Source organism: Apodemus sylvaticus, chromosome 23 (assembly GCF_947179515.1).
Source record: "Apodemus sylvaticus chromosome 23, mApoSyl1.1, whole genome shotgun sequence".
Lineage (NCBI taxonomy): Eukaryota > Metazoa > Chordata > Mammalia > Rodentia > Muridae > Apodemus > Apodemus sylvaticus.
Window position 1 is genome coordinate 47720644 of NC_067494.1, and position 18214 is coordinate 47738857.

General features: G+C 48.0%; 1 protein-coding gene across 1 annotated transcript; it reads left to right on the forward strand.

Moving 5' to 3' along the window:
- The first annotated feature begins 888 nt into the window (after nucleotides 1–888).
- Nucleotides 889–3329, forward strand: LOC127673749 (sperm motility kinase Y-like). Its single transcript, XM_052169519.1, has 2 exons — nucleotides 889–991; nucleotides 1774–3329. Exons 1-2 carry the CDS (start codon nucleotides 889–891, stop codon nucleotides 3327–3329), a joined length of 1659 nt encoding a protein of 552 aa, XP_052025479.1.
- The last annotated feature ends 14885 nt before the right edge of the window (nucleotides 3330–18214 follow it).

Genomic DNA, 18214 nt, shown 5'->3' on the forward strand with positions numbered 1-18214 from the left:
TTGTGTTTGTGTCTTTGTCTGTATTTGTGTGTGTGTGTGTGTAAGTTCACTTTTTTGTACTTGTGTGTGTATTTTTGCCTGTGTGTGTGCTTTTTTGTTTGTGTCTGTGTCTGTGTCTGGGTCTGCATCTCCGTCTGTGTCTGTGATTGGTTCTGTGTCTGTGTCTGTCTGTGTGTGTGTCTGTGTTTGGTTCTGTGTCTGTCTGTGCTTGTGTCTGTGTCTGTCTCTGGTTCTGTGTCTGTATCTGTCTGTGTCTGTGTCTGCGTCTGCATCTGTGTCTGTGCACCTGCCTGTGCACATACCCCTTGGTCTCTTGCATCTGTATTGCTTGTACCTTGGTGCAAGAGAGTGTACCGGAGAGAAGTCAGCCTGGCTGCTGTACCTAAGGTAGGCCATCAACATTATTTTTGAGACAGACTTACTCAATGGCCTGAAACTGGCCAAGAATCTGGGGCCGGTTGACCAGAAGCTCCCAGGGATTTGATATGACCACCACATACTCTCAGGTTAAAGGCATATGTAGAGAGCTTGCTGTTTATTTATTGATTGACTTTGGAATGAGCTCAAGAGATAGATTAGACCACATATTTGTAAGGCCACTGGCTGTGTGTCTCCTTAGTGCTGCTCTTTTGATTTTTATTTATGCTTTATTTGGATGGCTACTTTGTTTTCCCTAGGATTTATTTTCTCACATGATATTTTATTGTTATGATTATTTCCTAATGCATTTCAGGCTGCTTCAGCCTATCTATTTTCAATATATTTTGGTTTCCTATTTTTGCATTATTATTGTGTAGTGATTTATTCACGGCATGTTGTCATTGGCTTATAATTAATACATATTTGCCTTTCAAGACACTTTGGCTTTTCCTGCAGGGAGAGCCTGAGATGTCTGTGGATGAGCCCACAGGATCTGTGAGCCTCTGTGGGAAGACATCTAGTGGTTCCTGGAGCAGCTGCAGCAGCCAGGACACATGGAACTACAGTGGAGGTGAGCTACAGGACCAGGGAGCAAACACCCTGACCTGGCCAATGCTAATCTGAATCCCTGGCCACAGGCTGCAATGGTCACTCAGGGCTACACTGAAGGCCACTCAAGGACAAACAATGGGCCATTAAAACTGTGTGCGGTCTTGTTCTCAGAGTCTTGTGCTGGTAAAAAGCAGCTGGCCTTGGCCACTGAAGTTGAGTCCAGACTCTATGGCTTTTTGGCCTTGGTTGTAGGTTTAATAGTCTCTGATATTTTACTATCTTATTGTTTGTCATTGCTTAATTTTAAGTTTCAATATTTTGCTCAGGGGAGGTGTGGTTTCATTGGGAAAGACTACGTCCTAAAACGAAATGGAATATTCACTGAAGTGCTGGGAATTTATATTTGTTTTGTCTTTTACTAATGCTTTCGCCTCTCATTTTTTCATATGATTTTTTGCTTCAATCTACATCCAATCATAGTATTAATCAACTGTAACCCTCCCAATCACCCTGTTTTATGACTATGTTTTTTAGTTTCATCATCTGTATTTGGAATGTGTGTACTCTTGGGTTTCTAGTTTGGGGTGCGTTATTTGGTTAGGTTTTACTTACATTTTTTTACTTTATCTTTTCCCCCATATATTTTTCATAATATTCATTCTATTTTTCTAGCCTTTACTTACCTTTATGTCAAGCACATTTTCTTTGTTTATTTTTAGGTAGCATGTGTACTAATTTTGGTTTCTGTTTTCCTACATCTTTTTCATTACATTGATTCTATTTTTTTTATGTTATTTTTAGGTAGCATCAGTAGTGATTCAATACCTACACATAGTGAGGAGGAGTTACCACCATTCAGCTTCGAGCCCCATATCTCTGAGGAGGAAGACTTCCACTCCCAATACAAAGTCTTGAGGACCATCGGGCAAGGGAGTAACGCCAAGGTCCTCCTGGCCCAACACCGGCTCACAGGCACACCTGTGGCCATCAAAGTTCTTGAAAAGGGCAAGCAGTGGTTCCAGTCAGCCATGATGGAGGCCAATATAATGAGAACACTCAACCATCCCAACATCATCTCACTTCTACAAGTGATTGAGACCACAAAAAGCATATACCTGGTAATGGAATTTGTTGAAGGACAACAACTCTACCAATACATCAAAAATTCTGGCCACATAGAGGAGGACGAGGCCCGGAAAATATTTAAACAAGTAATATCTGCCGTGAGCTACTGCCATGAACATGGTATCGTGCACAGGGACCTGAAACCTGATAACATCCTGATCGATAACAATGGAAAAATCAAAATAATCGACTTTGGCCTTAGTACCAAAGTCAAACCTGGTCAAATGCTCAGTCAGCACTGTGGTTCCTACTCTTTTGGTGCCCCAGAATTCTTCCTCGGTAAAAGATACGATGGCACCAAAAGCGACTCGTGGACCTTAGGTGTGGTCCTCTATTTCATGATTGTCGGGAAGGTGCCTTTTGATTCTGTGATCATCCACGAACTGCAAAGACAAGTTGTGGCAGGAGTATATCCTGCCCCCTGTGGGGTCTCACAAGAACTAGAGGACTTGCTTAGTCTATTACTGACCATCCACCCTACATATAGACCCACACCCATGGAGGTGATGCTGCACCCCTGGTTTAAAGGGGACTGGAAGATGTTCCCAAATCCCTGTAAGGATCTAATCCCTGCCAGGGCAGACCCTACCATTGTCCAAGCCATGGAATATCTTGGCTTCCGAGCTCAAGACATTCTCGAGTCACTACGTAAACAGAAATATAACCAAGCCATGGCTTGCTATACTTTACTAAAAGGACAGGCTCTCCAGAGACATGTCTACTCAACAGTGACTCAGACAGTGAGTCCAGTGGCAGCCCCATTCCCGACCATTGATGCTGCTGCTGCTTTTACTTTAGGAATGAAGACAAGCAGAAGTGCTCCTATACTTGGCCCACTGGTCTCACCATCCTACACTGGTCAAGAGTCTACCTATGGCCAGAAGGCTAGGCAAAGAGCAGGAAGAACATCCACTGGGCCTGGTTTTCTTCACTTGCGGCCACTCCAGTGGAAACCCACAGAGGACCAACAACATATATTTGCCATGAGTGTCCCCTGTATTAACACAACAACCAGAATCACTGAAAACAGCAGCAATTCGATCCCAGAAGGCAATCCCCTCTCCCACAGTGCCTCAGAGAACAAGCCCATCCCCAGCAGGGCCATGGCCCAGCCCCGAGGCTTCAGGGGATGGGCCAAGAGGATACGAAATGCCATGAGGAGACTCTGTTGCTGCTTTACAGGAGGAAATCAATCTCGCCGCAGGCAGCACAGAGTCTCCCCCCAGAAATGAGGCCCATGGAGAAAATCCAGAGAAAAAGAAGCAGGCAGGGCCCAGGTACCTTTGAGCTTTGTCCTACCCACTTTACTCTGTGCTGGTCCCTCCTCTGTCTTCATTTTCATTTTCATTTTGCCCACAATTCTTACCTTCTCATCTTCTCGAAGTACTTTAGAATTCATCAACCCCAAGCCTTCTCCCTATTCTGGGTTTCTCCTCTTGCCAGCATGGACTCAATATCAATGATTTTTAATCCACACAACAGAATTGTTTTGCTGACCCCATTCCTTCTCCTGGAGTCCATCTTCCCTAAAGACAATAGTTCCCACAGGGTAAGGACTAGATGCATATGGGCTCAAGGACTCTTTCAGGGGCTACAGGCCCTAGCAATGTGCCAATCAATCACAAGAGCTGAAGAACAGATTCTTACATTTTCAAAAGTGACATCACATTCCAGTAAGCCTCAAATCTAATAACCAGCAATGTCATTGAATAAGTACAATAGCATAGTTCACTGATTATTGATAATGTTCCATGCATTCATAGTTTTTGCATACTGATTATCCTTTTGCTCCTAAGAAACACCTAGTAATACATAGATTAAAAAAAATTTCTAAGTGATTTCTTTCCAAGATCTTGACTACAAAGTAGAAAAAAAGACATAAAATATTAATGCATGTCAAAGTCCCACATGTTATTCTAAGAATTCTACCTCATTATTTCTTTTATGTCTAATAAATTACCTTGTCTCTTTCACAGTGTCATCAGGGAATTATGTCCTGAGTATGAACAGGTGGTGATTTCAAACACATGGCCCAGGAACAGACACAATGGGAGAAGCACAACAGTAACTGTAACAGCAGCAGCAGGTCAAGAGGAAGACAGAAGAGGAAGAAGAAGGAGGAGAAGGAGGAGGAGAAGGAGAAGGAGAAGGAGAAGGAGAAGGAGACGGAGGAGGAGGAGGAGGAGGAGGAGGAGGAGGAGGGGGAGAAGGAGGAGGAGAAGGAGGAGAAGGAGAAGGAGAAGGAGGAGGAGGAGGAAGAGGAGAAGGAGAAGAAGAAGAAGAAGAGGAAGAAGAAGAAGAAGAAGAAGAAGAAGAAGAAGAAGAAGAAGAAGAAGAAGAAGAAGAAGAAGAAGAAGAAGAAGAAGAAGAAGAAGAAGGAAGGAAGGAAAAAGAAAGAAAGAAAGAAAGAAAGAAAGAAAGAAAGAAAGAAAGAAAGAAAGAAAGAAAGAAAGAAAGAAGAAAGAAACAAAGAAAGAAAGAAAGAAAGAAAAAGAAAGAAAGAAAAAGAAAGAAAGAGAAGAAATTAACCAACTTATTTCTGTGTCACTATTAGAATTGCTATCTGCCTATTTCTGGAACCAATAGCACACTGAGAACCAATTATAAAAAATGATTTAACTGAATATTAATATTTACAGAAGAGTTATCAGTATTCTTGAGGGTTCATGTCTAAGAGACAGAGCTAGGTGGCAGAGACAACAGGAAGTGGTATGTTCTGAATGAGGAACATTTTCCCAAAGCTGATAATGTAATAGGTCTGAAGGAGCATTCGGGAGCATTCCCAGAAGGAACGGTTTGGGGGGGGGGGGAAGAGAGGAAGTTTCTGGACAGTGAGGAAGCATGATTATGTGGAAATTCCTAGAGATATATCAGCAGGGAAAATCAGTAGGCTGGTGGATATGGTTCCCTGAACTGGTCAGGTGGCTATACTAAAAGATCTGAGAGAGGTTCTCAGGAGGGATTCACTGTTTTTGCCTAGCTGATGACATAGCATAGGTAGACTGACTAGGAGACAAGTCTGTGGCCCTGTGCCTGAGACTTCCATGTTTCCTATTCAGGAGATCTCTCAAATAATACCAATTGCCACCCACCCACCCACCCCGCCACCGTGATCTCAGCTGCTAGAGGGCTCTATCCACAGGGACAGCCCTTGTGTTGGTATAGGCGCCTGACTTCATCCATGTGTCACTAAGGTCCCTGTGATATGAGATGCCATGTGTATGAACAGACCAGGGAGTAGCCACCAAGAGAGCTCAGAGGCCTATGGACCAGAACGCCAGGCCTAGGATGGATGAGGGTGCAGTGCTGCTGACATAGGCGAGTCACTCATCCAGAACCTCTGCCCTGCTGCCTTTCACTGGCAAGAAAGCCTGTCACCTGTACTACTGCCACCTGAAGGAACAGATACTGAGTTCCAGGTTTCTGCACATAGAGAAGGCCTGCTTTCTCCTGGCTGCCAGTGGGTTACAGGATGACCTGGGCCACCAAAAGGACTTAGTCCTTATGAGCAGGTACTTCGTGCTACATGCCTATTCCCAAAAGAACAGGAAAATATGTCACCGTCCCTGTGTGTGTGTCACCCTTCCTGTGTGTCTGTCACCCTCCTTGTGTGTTCTTTTTTTCTGGAAGTGGGGGTGTCTGATATCTGTTCACCATGAATGACAGAAGGACATATAACTGGGGATGGAAAAGGGCACAGAGACAGAAAAACTCACATCCAAGTGTGCTTACCAGCCCCCAACACAAATACTGCAAAGGCTGTCACTGTGGTGTAGGAATGAGGGCCAGAGTGGGCCATGCGTTTGGCTCCTGCATAAGCCCTGAGAGCTTGACACCTCTGAGTACCTTGGCCTGCTCAGCTGCAGAGTGTTATCCACCCAGCCTCTGTAAACAGGAACAAACCCAGCTACCTTATGCTCTCTGTGCCTCTGTTTCCTCACCTGTATCCTGGAAAGGGAGATGGTGAGTGACAGGTTATTCTCCTTGCAGAAGCCTAGCTGACTGCCATGGAGAGCAAATGGCTCTGGGGACTGCAGGACCCGCCAGTGTTCTCCCTAACTGGTCCACAACTCATGCTCCTTACTGTCCTCTGTGCCTTGGGCCTCACATGTCTGCCTGCACAGCTCTCTCCAGTGCCACATGGAGCCCAGGCAGCTTTTCTCAAAGCTTCCCTCAGTCCACACTCACACAGTGCCCCACTGGCAAGTTTTCCCAAGAACATGGGCTGTGGGGCTGAAATGAGCTCCACAGACCTTGAAGGAGGGCTGCTTCTGTGGTCCTGTGTGCACCTGCATGACATGAGAGGGGAGCAGAACCAAAAATATTAAGGAACCACATCCTCACCTTTGGGTCTGATGCTAAGGCAGAAGGCCTAACTCACTCTGTTGGACATTGGCTGTAGTTACAGAGTTGGTTCTGACTGCAAATGTCAGTGGAGGGGAAGTCAGCACAGAGATAGGGCAGCGTGGGGTCACAGCTAGCTGGTGGCTCTGTACTCAGATTATCAACATGGGACATGTGAACTCCATCCTACGGCATGTGCCTGCCATCCACCATGAGCAGCAGGGTCTGACTCCACATGAGGCAGTGTTATGCTTCATAAGGGATGCCTGCCATCTTGAGGATATTCTGTTCACTTCCTCAGGATATACAAGACTGACCCTGAGGTGTGGGATCAAAGGTTCCCAGGACAACAGTGCTTCTAAGCCACCTGGTTGACAGCATGACTTAGAATGCAGTTAGTGTAGGCAGGGCAGTCCTTAGGGCCTGCATGGCCTGTGGTGAGCTGGTGGCTGTCCTGAGGTGGCACACTGAGTTTCTCTGGTGTCTGAGTTCTGGTAAACCTTTGCCCAGCCTCTGCTGTAACTGGTTTGGTCTGACATTGATTGGAAGATCATGGTTGGCCTCTCTGGCGGTCCCATATTCAACGCCTGCATACTGCACGGCCTCTGCTCCCAGTTCGCAGCCTTCCACAGCCTTCCACTAAGCGTGCAACTTTGGTCTAAGGGGTTCACAGAACACAAACACCTATAGAAGCATACCACATACACGTGTGCCCTGGGCATATGTAGGGGAACGAGATGCCAGGACAGAGCTCTTGGTTTGTGGGCCCTCTAGCCTGTTAGAAAGACCTCCTTCCACTTGCCCAGAGACACAGCCTAAACATCTGTCCTGTGTTCTAGGTAAAGGAGGAGGACCACCCTACTGTTTTCCTGCGTCTCACTCTGAATGGAGTGATCATCTATCAGGTGAGGACCCCTCCTCTTTCTCTCCTGTCTCCTGCTACCCCAGATCCTACCTCACGCTCTCATTTCCGCATCCCACATAACCTCTGTCTTTCAGGAGGAAGACTACACTCCACAGTTGCTCTGTGACTTCCCCAGGATACATATTTAAAGGTAACAGTTCTGGTGGGTGTCTGAAGGGTAAATCCATCCATAAATCTCAGCAGTCCTCAGAACCTGGGACTAAACAACTTCATCCTCATTTTTCTTTCTCCAAAACATCACTCATCCTTGTGATCCTCACAGCCATGTCTGGGATGAGCTCTCCAAGAGATGTATAGCTCTGGCTGCCACCAATTACCAATTTTCCACTCAGCAACAAAGGGGAAATTAGAGATACACCAGTTAGCCTCTGTCCCTCCTTCCTTATTCCCAAAGCCATGACAGTGAGGAATGCAGGAGAGCAGGCAGGCTAAGCACTGATTAGGGTTCACTGAAAATCCTGCAAGCAAGACTTGTGTACATAGGGGGGCTGCCCCAGGTTTCGTCTGCATTCTTAAGGCTGCAGAGAGATGGTACTCACAGGGCCCTGAGACTGTTTCCACAGGGACATGAGCTCTCCAAATGAAGGATGGGGAGGGCCCAGTTGTGGCTTATGGCTGGCGATAAGGTATTTCTCTGCTGCTGCTGCTGCTGCTGCTGCTGCTGCTGCTGCTGCTGCTGCTGCTGCTGTAACCATTTTCTAAACTGCAAAGTCACATTGTTTGTCCTGTCTGTCCAGGGGAAGAAGCTGGGAATACAGGGAGAAGGGCTGCTGGCAACACAGAAGCTGCTGTTCTAAACGGGCCATGCCTGGCGCTCCCGTTACTTGCTGCAACAGCTTAGTACCACCCACCAGCTCCACCTCAGCTTGCAGCCTGTGCTGCAGGGGCTACAGCAGCTGGAGGAGGCAGAGAGTGGGTATTAGATCCACCTGGGTCTGGGCACCTACCTGATGGCCACGCACCCTCTCTATGATCTGAGGATGTAGCACATCAACCCTTGAGACCTGCTCCTGGGGTTGGCTGGCTGGGCTGGCTGGGCGTCCAGACCACACCTTCCATTACAAGTCATCATTACTGGTGGTCATCAGCTCCTGTTCCTCCCTCCGAGGGTTGGGATGAAAGGTGGGAGTGACCTTTCCATCCCTCCAAGATGCATATGATTCTACAGTGTCATTTTCCTTACATCCTTAGCACTGCAAACAGACAAAGAAGCAAGTTTGTCTGCAAGGGGATAGCGTTAACGCTGCCTAAAGACTCATTGTTCTCTCAACTTTTCAAAGACCCCACTGAGAAAGGACCTGACTTGCCGCACACTGAAACCACAGTGCACAAGCAGGAGTGTGTGCCTCTGTCTGTGTATTTGCATGCATGTATTACTGTACATGTATGTAGGGGGATGTGGGCTGTGTGCATGCCTCTGTGTGTCTGTTCATGGGTATACATGCATGTGTGTACGAATGTTTGTGTGTGTGTGTGTGTGTGTGTGTGTGTGTGTGTGTGTGTGTTTGAAAGAGAGAGAGATGAGTGTGCCTGAATGTATTTGTGAAGCATAATCAAGTAGAACTCTGTACCCATGTTGTAAGGCAGGTTCTCAGGGATGCCGGTTGCATATTGCACAACTGTACATGCTCAGAAGGAACTGATGGGTTCTGTTTTCACCTGGTCCTCTCCTGGGTGATAGAGCACCAGGGCTGCTCAGGATGGCTCTGTAGCTAAGAGACAAGGTGTCACAGCCTGAAGAACCATCCCAAGGGGATGATAGGAGGCTGCTGGGGACAAAGTCTGTTCCCAGCTGTCATGGGAACGCAGAGCTCATTCCACAAGGGTGGACTTTTGCTCCATGCGCACAGGTGCAGATGCATCTCTCGGTTGGCAGGACTCTGACCATCACCAATTAAGGAGTGCAGGGTACTTCACGTTCCTCCCTCAGTAGGTCTTGTGTTGCTTTCCCCTCAGAGAAGAAGAGCTACTGGGAATGCTACATCAGTGACCTGCTGGAGCCGGAACCCTGCAGCAGAACCTCCCTGGGCAAGGAGGACAAGAAGAGAAGCAGACAACATCTCCTCCATTGCCTCTCACTGTTTTCCTAAAGCCCTGGCAGCTCCCACACAGGGTGCATCAAGCCTAACTCCCAGCAGGGAGATCATGAGATGTCTGTGGATGAGCCCACAGGATCTGTGAGCCTCTGTGGGAAGACATCTAGTGGTTCCTGGAGCAGCTGCAGCAGCCAGGACACATGGAACTACAGTGGAGGTGAGCTACAGGACCAGGGAGCAAAGACCCTGACCTGGCCAATGCTAATCTGAATCCCTGGCCACAGGCTGCAATGGTCACTCAGGGCTACACTGAAGGAAACTCAAGGACAAACAATGGGCCATTAATACTGTGTGTGGCCTTGTTCTCGGAGTCTTATCTAAGTAAAGAGCAGCTGGCCTTGGCCAATGAAGTTGAGTCCAGATCCTATGGGCTATTACACAACCGACTGGCAGGAGTAAGAAATGACATGAGGGAGCCGCTGGCCCCAGTAGAGATGGGCACGGAGGAGGCACAATTGCTGGGTCTGTGGGTGGTTGGGGAGAGCTCAGCTTTCAGAAACAGGCAATCTCGCCTCTCCTGATGCTGACTGGAGCCACTCTGCAGAGCAGATGGCATCACTTGTGAGGGAGGCTCATGTGGGACCCTGTGCTCCAGTGGATGTCACAGAGAGCGCCTGTCTTTTCTTCTCACAGTTCAGAACAGAAGCTGTCCTCATCTCAGATAGTCCTATTTGCTTTGTACTTCAGAGTTACAGCAGGAAAGAGCCCAGGACAGGACATCCCACAGCAATGTATGGCCAGTGCTCCCACAGTAGTGTATGGGCAGTGCTCCCACAGCAGTGGATGGGCAGTGTTCCACAGCAGTGGATGGGCAGTTCTCCCACAGCAGTGGATGGGCAGTGCTCCCACAGCACTGTATGGACAGTGCTACCACAGCAGTGAATGGGCAGTGCTCGCACAGCAGTGGATGGGCAGTGTTCCCACAGCAGTGTATGGGCAGTGTTCCCACAGCAGTGTGTGGGCAGTGCTCCCACAGCAGTGTATGGGCAGTGCTCCCCCAGCAGTGTATGGGCAGTGCTCCCCCAGCAGTGTATGGGCAGTGCTCCCACAGCAGTGGATGGGCAGTGCTCCCACAGCAGTGGATGGACAGTGCTACCACAGCAGTGGATGGGCAGTGTTCCCACAGCAGTGGATGGGCAGTGCTCCCACAGCAGTGGATGGGCAGTGCTCCCACAGCAGTGGATGGGCAGTGCTCCTGCCTTGGTCCCGCTTACTCGTCTCCTCTTCACCCTCCATATCCTCCTCCACCTCTTTTCAGCAGCCACCCAGAGACCTTCGCAGGACTGTGGGTCCTGCTACTCAGGATATAGGGACAGAGGTCACATACCAGGTAATGTCTCGTACAGCTCTTTTGGCTCCAGCACCCTGACCACCTAAGATTCCCAAATTGGGTCCTCAAGGTCCTAGGGAATCCTCTGCAGGCATCCCTGGAGGTGCAGCCAGATTTTGGGAGCACTGGGTTTAGCAGTGGTTCTCTGCTTCAGGCTCAGAGCCTGACTGAGAGGGCTTGCTGAGTGGCACAGCAGGGACAGAACAGCGTGCAGCCCTCCAGTGGTGAAAATGCAGAACTGCAGGACATCATTTCAACCTTTCTTTACCTCTACCTTGTTCTAAATGGTGGCAAAACAAGTCCTAGGGACCTAAGAAACTTGAGTTTCTATCAATATAGGACACCAAAGAGACTAAAACAGGGGCCCTGTGAAACCTATTCAGAGGACAGTGAGGGCTCTGTGTTCCTGGACTGGCATGAAGGCTGATTGACCACTAGGCTTGATGTTGGACTCACAGAGAATTAGGAACAGATAGAGACTGGGAGGAGAGAGCATGAGAGGCAGTCCCAGCACAGTCCAGGCAGAGTGGAGCCAGCTCATTTAATACAGGAGTATATGCCCTCCCAAAGGCTCTCAGCTCAAGGCAATACCCAGAAGAACTGACCAAATAGCAAGCCCCCTGCATGGCTCTCCTACCTGCAGAATGGGTAGGGCCCTCAGGACAGATCCTACAGTCCCTCATAGCTGAAAAGTGTAAGATGAGCATCGCTGTAGTGTGGAGGCTGCTCTCAGCTGATGGGACCCACACAGTCTGTGGACAAGTTTGCTTAAGTAAAAGGTGGCCGTCCTTGAACTCTCAGATGCGTCCAGGGTAGACTGTGGTGACCACATCCAGAGCCATTCCTCAAAGACATAAGTGCAAAAGGGACAACAATGGAGGGAAGCCTGGGCAGGCCAGCATCCCCGGTGCCAGTATGGACTGAAAGGTGGCATATGGCATGGAATGGAGGATCGCAAGGAATTCTCGCATGCACTGGAGACACACAAGTGCCCACAACCCAGCCTGGGAGAACACAAACATATCAGGGATTATCAGGGATCCTAAACCTGGGAGGGATACAGAGCTGGTGCATGCTGGGATGGTCGGAGGAAACAGCATGAGGAAACCGGGGGGAAGTGTGTCCTGAGAGCTAAGACAGAGCACACCAACAGGATGGCCTGTCAGGCCCAGGATAGATCGGCTATGACAGAATTAGGATGGTCTGGGTAGAGCTGGAGTCCTGGGATTGTAGAAACACCAAAATCACCAACAGTCAGGGAAAGAACTAACATCGCACTGTTGTATCTCTCTGCAGGTTGGGGAGGCAGAGGCAAACCACACAGGTGACCAGTGTGTTCTTAGCATGGAAAAAGCATGTGGGCTCACTCATGCAGACAGCTCATGACTAGGTCACACAGCGACACTGGTGAGCTGCTGGTTCCTCCTCTCATGGCAAGAAGTTCCTAAGCGGCCTCTCCCTGTGATGACTTCATGACGAACCACACCTGCAGGACACTGTGGAGTAGGCAAGAGCCATACAGCATCCCTGTCTGTGCCGGCCAGCCTTGAAGGTGACGTGGTAGCATTCCAGCACCTCCAGCCTTGGGCCAGGTCTGGGCAAGGCAGTTCTTGGCCCTCAAGCCTTCTGCCCCCCATATCAGTCTCTTTGGCCTGCCCAGTTGTAGGAGATGGGGAGCCTGCTCCAACATTAGCCAAGGGCATGGGGAAGGCCCTATTCTTCCTGTCTCTGGTTCTAAGCTCCTGGGATTCTCACAAACATGAGTGTCTGAGTGAAACAAGAGTCAATGTTAACCTGAAGCAGCTTGAACCTGTCTTATCTTCCAGAGAAGGTGCCATGATGGGATTGGACCTTAGAGGGAGCCCTATGACTGTAAAGCAAGCCTAGGCTCCAAGGACCCAGAGCAGGCTACTGCAGGTTTTCCTAGATCACAAGTCTGTGGCTCCTCTTCCCATGTCTTGCTTATAAGTACTGTAACCAACACAAAGGCCTCCCTTGCAGTTTGTCTCAATTCCACCCAAGACCCTGCCACTGGCTATGCAAACAAGAGACCCCTGGATGCAATGGGAGAGAACCCCTACTCTACTCCTCAGGCTGTGAAGACTGCTTCCACCTGGCATGACAGTGTTGCCTGTGCAGTGGTTTGGGATATTTTGGGTCTGCTCTCCTTACCTTATCCAAAGAAATCCAAGGGGCATTAAGCAGGTGCAGTTCATGGGCTCTCGGAAGGTATAGGGTGGGGCATCTACCCATGAGCCCTCAGCACTCCTTTACTGCCCAATGCCCAAAGAAGTACTTGAATTCCCTTTACTTGGACAAGAGGAGATATATATCACTGCTGGTCACAGGTACTTGGTAGTTGTTCCCAACAGTGGACCCATTCCTGTAAGGGCCACATCTTGACACCACATCATTTGCCAGAATGGAGCTCAAGTCTGGATGGATGGGTGGGGCAGCACCTCCTCACTAGGCCTTCTTCTGTGCATCCTGAGCTCGTCAGAGTAGGTGGAGTGGGGACAGTCAGCCAGGATATCAGCTGTTGCAAGGACACACACACGGTTACGGGCAGATGCGAAGGCTCTATACCCTGCACAGTTTGATATAGAACAGACTGGCCACTGGAGGAGGAGGAGGAGGGCCCCCACAGCTGACACAGGCTGTAATCCTAAAAGAACAGTGTTCCCCATTGCTACAAAATGAGGATATCTAGCCCTGACTGAGAGGTAGAACATTAGGTATAATATATTCCATTAGAAAACCGTTAAGAACAAACACCCTACTGTTAAGTGGAGTCTATGCCAACTGTGAGTGCCCAGCATGGGGAAGGGCTTGTGTCAGAACATTTCTCCTACCCCAACATACACCAGCACACATGCAGGTGTGTACCGAGACACAAACATACATGTGAGCACACATACAAACACACACACATACACACCATACATAAACACACACATTTGCACATATGAAAGTAGACAGTGATTCTTTTTTCTTAAGTGTAGTTGTCTTTATTAGATATTTTCTTCCTTTACTTTTCAAATGTTACCCCTCTCCTGGTTTCCCCTCCAAAAAATCCCTAACCCATGCCCCCTCACCCTGCTCACCAATCCACCCACTCCACCTTTCTTGTCGTGGCATTCACCTAGACTGAGGTATTGAGCCTTCTCAGGACCAAGGTCCCATCCTCCCTTGGATGTCCAACAAGGCTATCCTCTGCTACATATGCAGCTGTAGCCATGGGACCTTCCGTGTGTACTCTCTGGTGGGTGGTTTAGACCCTGGGAGCTCTGGGATACTGGTTGGTTCATATTGTTGACCCTCCTGTTTGGCTGCAGTCCCCTTCAGCTCTTCGGGTCCTTTCTCAAGACAGTGATTCTTATGTTGGAAGGCTACCCTGGGGATGTGTGTAGCCTGCTTCACTGTACCTTCCTCTCACTACCTTTGTTCCTGAAGAGTGGGACAGAGGGTAGAGGGCAGTCCATGCCATCACAAGGGTTTCTATCCCTAAACCTAACATAAGGTCACACACTACTCCTCCTTGTCCTTGCCTGGACTCAAACATGTCACCTGGTCCTGGGCTTCACAAGTTCTCCCAAGGAAGAAAGCAGACCATGTCCCCATTTTGACATGGCTGTCCATACTGCTGGCTCCCAGCAGGAGTCAAGTGTGGACAGGAACGTGGTGGGGACTAGGTCCTTGCCTGTGGCAGTGACTTCATCATCACAGGGCTCTTGGGGGACCAAGGCACTCCAGACAGAGCTGAGTAAGTGCTGGGTAATATGGCTAAGTATGCCTGTGAAGATCAGACCTCCGAGCATGGCCACAGTACATCCATCTCTGGGCCTGGATATGCCTGTCTATCCTTCCCAACAGAGCCTGGCCTGCTGTTAGAGCTAATCATCATCTTTGGGAATAGAGCAGTTAGAACCCAACTGGGTCTTCTGGACTCTGGTAGCAAGCAGGAGCCTACTGCTAAGGCCCTTTGGCCCAGGGATTGTGGTTTCCATGCTCCCAGGAGCAGCAGAGGCCAGCTCAGCTCATCCTTAGTGTGTGTGCAGCAGCTAGGGGTACATGGAGGTCAGGACCTGTGCCCTGTGTCTTCATAGACAAGGAGCCAAGACCATTGGCTGACCCTGAGAAGCCACCTGGGTCCCATAAAGATTCTATTTCTGTCCTTCCTCTGGGCCTGTGTTGACACATGGGGAACTATGCCAAGTTTCTCTGGCTGCCAGGCTGTGCAGAGCTGCAGACTGTGGTCATGGTCCTTAGGGAATGAAGAGGACAGTTAGAGACCAGGTTTTCCCCATGCCTATGTCCAAGCAGGTGCAGGGTGCCTAGGTATGGGCATAAGGAGGGGCCAAGGCAGAGTCCCAGTGTCTCCTCCTTATATTCCTCTATGAGACTGTGGTCTAAAGTCAACACTCACAATTCCTGTGGTCCCTGAATAGATGCTGGAAGTCTGGTAACAGTTCTCTCATGCAGAGTGGCCTGCTCGCTCTATGGCATGATCAACCTGAACACACACCTGTGTGTCTAGCAAAGAGACACGTCCTGGGAGCACACATAGTCATGAACTATTTCTTCAGGACTAACTGAAACTAGAGCCCAAAATCCTTCTACTGGTACTCAGTGGGGGATGAGGACCTCTGGACAGGGTGAACATGCAATGGCTGTTTGTGTGACACAGCCATCAGGGAACAGTGACTACAGAAAAGTTCTGACTCCCATCCTTAGTCAGTGGAAGCCAGAACCCTGCTCCACATTCCACTTCTGCTGAGAGTGCCTTGGCTTTATGAACATAATTAACATGGGCGTGTCACAGAGGAGGCCTCACCAAAGGACAAGTGGCTAGGGACAGGCAGGGAAACTATCCCAGCACCAATGAAGATGAAGTGTCTGGGTTCCCATAGAATATTGCCATGGTTGCAGTTTTGAAAACATGCTGAGGAAGACTTTAGCCATGTGTCACTGGGATCTTCTCACTTTTCACTTGATTCCAGCACTAGTCTGGAGATCAGTGGCAAGAAGGGACCATGGTGGATGGGATCTGCCCCAGGGCCTGTGATGGGCTCATTGTTGGACAGCGGGCTTCTCAAATATATACATATTTTATATACATACATACATACATACTAAAATATAACCCAAAATATAGGAATCACACACTCAAACATCTTCCAAATCTGAAACAAATTGAAGAGGCAGCTGTCAAACTACATGGAACATATATCTTTAGCTATTTGGCAGAGAATCATCTCATAGACCTTATTCATGCAGAATTTGGTAGGACTGATCACCCAGGATTGGCAGAGACCATCAGTGGAGTATTCTGCATAGTGTGTCCTTTTTCGAGATATTATTTCGGTCTGTAGATGAATAAGCAATTTCTGCGGAGTGGGTCCCTTGCAACGATAGATAAACAGCCTCACCCAGAGGTGAAGATGATCAGAATCTTCTCTGAACCCAGACTGGAGTGCTCTCAGCAGCTGCTATGTCTCAGCATCAAATGATTCAAAAACATTCAACGTTACATTCTGTCCATTTCTGACATTTTTGAAAACTGTCAACGCAAAGTAGTCTTGGCTGTTGCCCTTTAACTGCTCTCAGACATTTATAACTGAAATATCTTGGAAATATTCTTTCAATGAACACAGAACCATGAGTTTGCTATCTGGCACTTTAATCATATGCTTAATCATCTAAAAACATTTCTTAATGGCAGTTATAGAAGGACTGGTTCTAAGCTTTGTAGACTTACATTTTTATATCAATAGAAGAAATGTATACCAATGAAAACCTTGAATATGTATCCAAATAAATTCTTTACCAATGTAAGAAATTAAAACTTCAACTTCATAACATCTCATAACATGAGATTATGGCTACACAATCAGTTCTAGCTATTTCCTTCCTGTGCTTATTATACTCACTATTAAATTCCCTAGAAAGAAAACCTAGAATAAAAACCTCCAGATCCCCAATCACAAGGAATCAGAATGACCAATCTTCAAATCTTCTTCCTGCTGAATATGGGCATTGAGATATCTTTAAATGGGGAGAAGTTTGGGAAAATGGGAAAGTTGGTTAGATCATTAAAAGGCCACACCAACAAATGCTATTCTGTCTCTGGAGTCTAAGTTCTGTCTGGATATCTCTGAAGGGTTAAATGAGGCAAGAAGTCCTGGAACCATGACATCTGGACTTGGAGCAGGACAGTTCAGCATGTCTAAGGATGGATCACAACAAAACTGCACACTGCAGTTCACATACTAAAACAGAATTAAAGGAGGACCAAGGTATCTGTATGGATCATGTTAGTCTGTAAGGTGCACAGAGTAGTCAAGAAGAAATCCTGCTCATGGTTTGAGCATGTAAAAAGCCAGTCTGTTTTGTGATAGTAAGTCTTCATCCATGCCATGTGAAGGATGGCACAGGGAACCTTGACCTTCCCCTTTTGGTTCTCTTGAATTTTTATACTTCTCCAGGGGGTCTGGAACTGTCATATCTGATCCATATGACAGTGGATGTCCTGTCACAGAGGAGGTGCTGAGACACTGGAGGTCCTGCAACAGGAGAGGTCCCTGTGACAATTGGGGTGATTTAAACTGGAATTGAAACCTCAGTCGTCCTAAGACAGTGGATGTCCTGCTACAGTGGAGGTCTAGCGACAGTGGAGGTGATGGGACAGTGGATGTCCTGCTACAGTGGAGGTCTAGCGACAGTGGAGGTGATGGGACAGTGGATGTCCTGCTACAGTGGAGGTCTAGCGACAGTGGAGGTGATGGGACAGTGAAGGTCCTGCTACAGTTGCCATCAAAGTGCTTGTAAAGCAGAAGTGATGCCGCCAGCCATTACAGACTATGGCAGAGATAATGATGATGGTCAACAACAACATTATCTCCAAGTAACTGAGTCTGAGACAAGACTATACCATGTTATGAAGCTGGTTGAAGATCAACAGCTTTAGAAATACATCTAAATGTAAGGCCACCTAGAGGAGGATTATGCCAGGGAATTATTTAGGCAAATAGCAGCAGCCATGAGCTTCTGCACTGGCACAGAATGCTTACCAGGGACCTGAAACCAGATAATATGTTCTGGGAAAAGAATGACAAGATCAAAATCATGGGCTTTGTCTTTACTACTCCAGTTGAACCAGGGCAAAGGCTGAACCAGCACTGTGGTCCTTATACTTTTGATGTGCCAGATCTCCTTCCAGGAAATTTTTATGATGGTGAAAAAAAAAACATATGGACCTTAGGAGTACGCTTATATTTTATGGTAGTAGGAAAGGTCCAATTTTATTCAGTCATCATACAAGAGCTGAGAAGACAGGTTGTGACAGGTGTGCATCCTGACCACTATGAGGTGTCAGAAGAGCTGGAGGACCTGCTTAGCCTCTTAATGGTAGTCAAGCCTAGA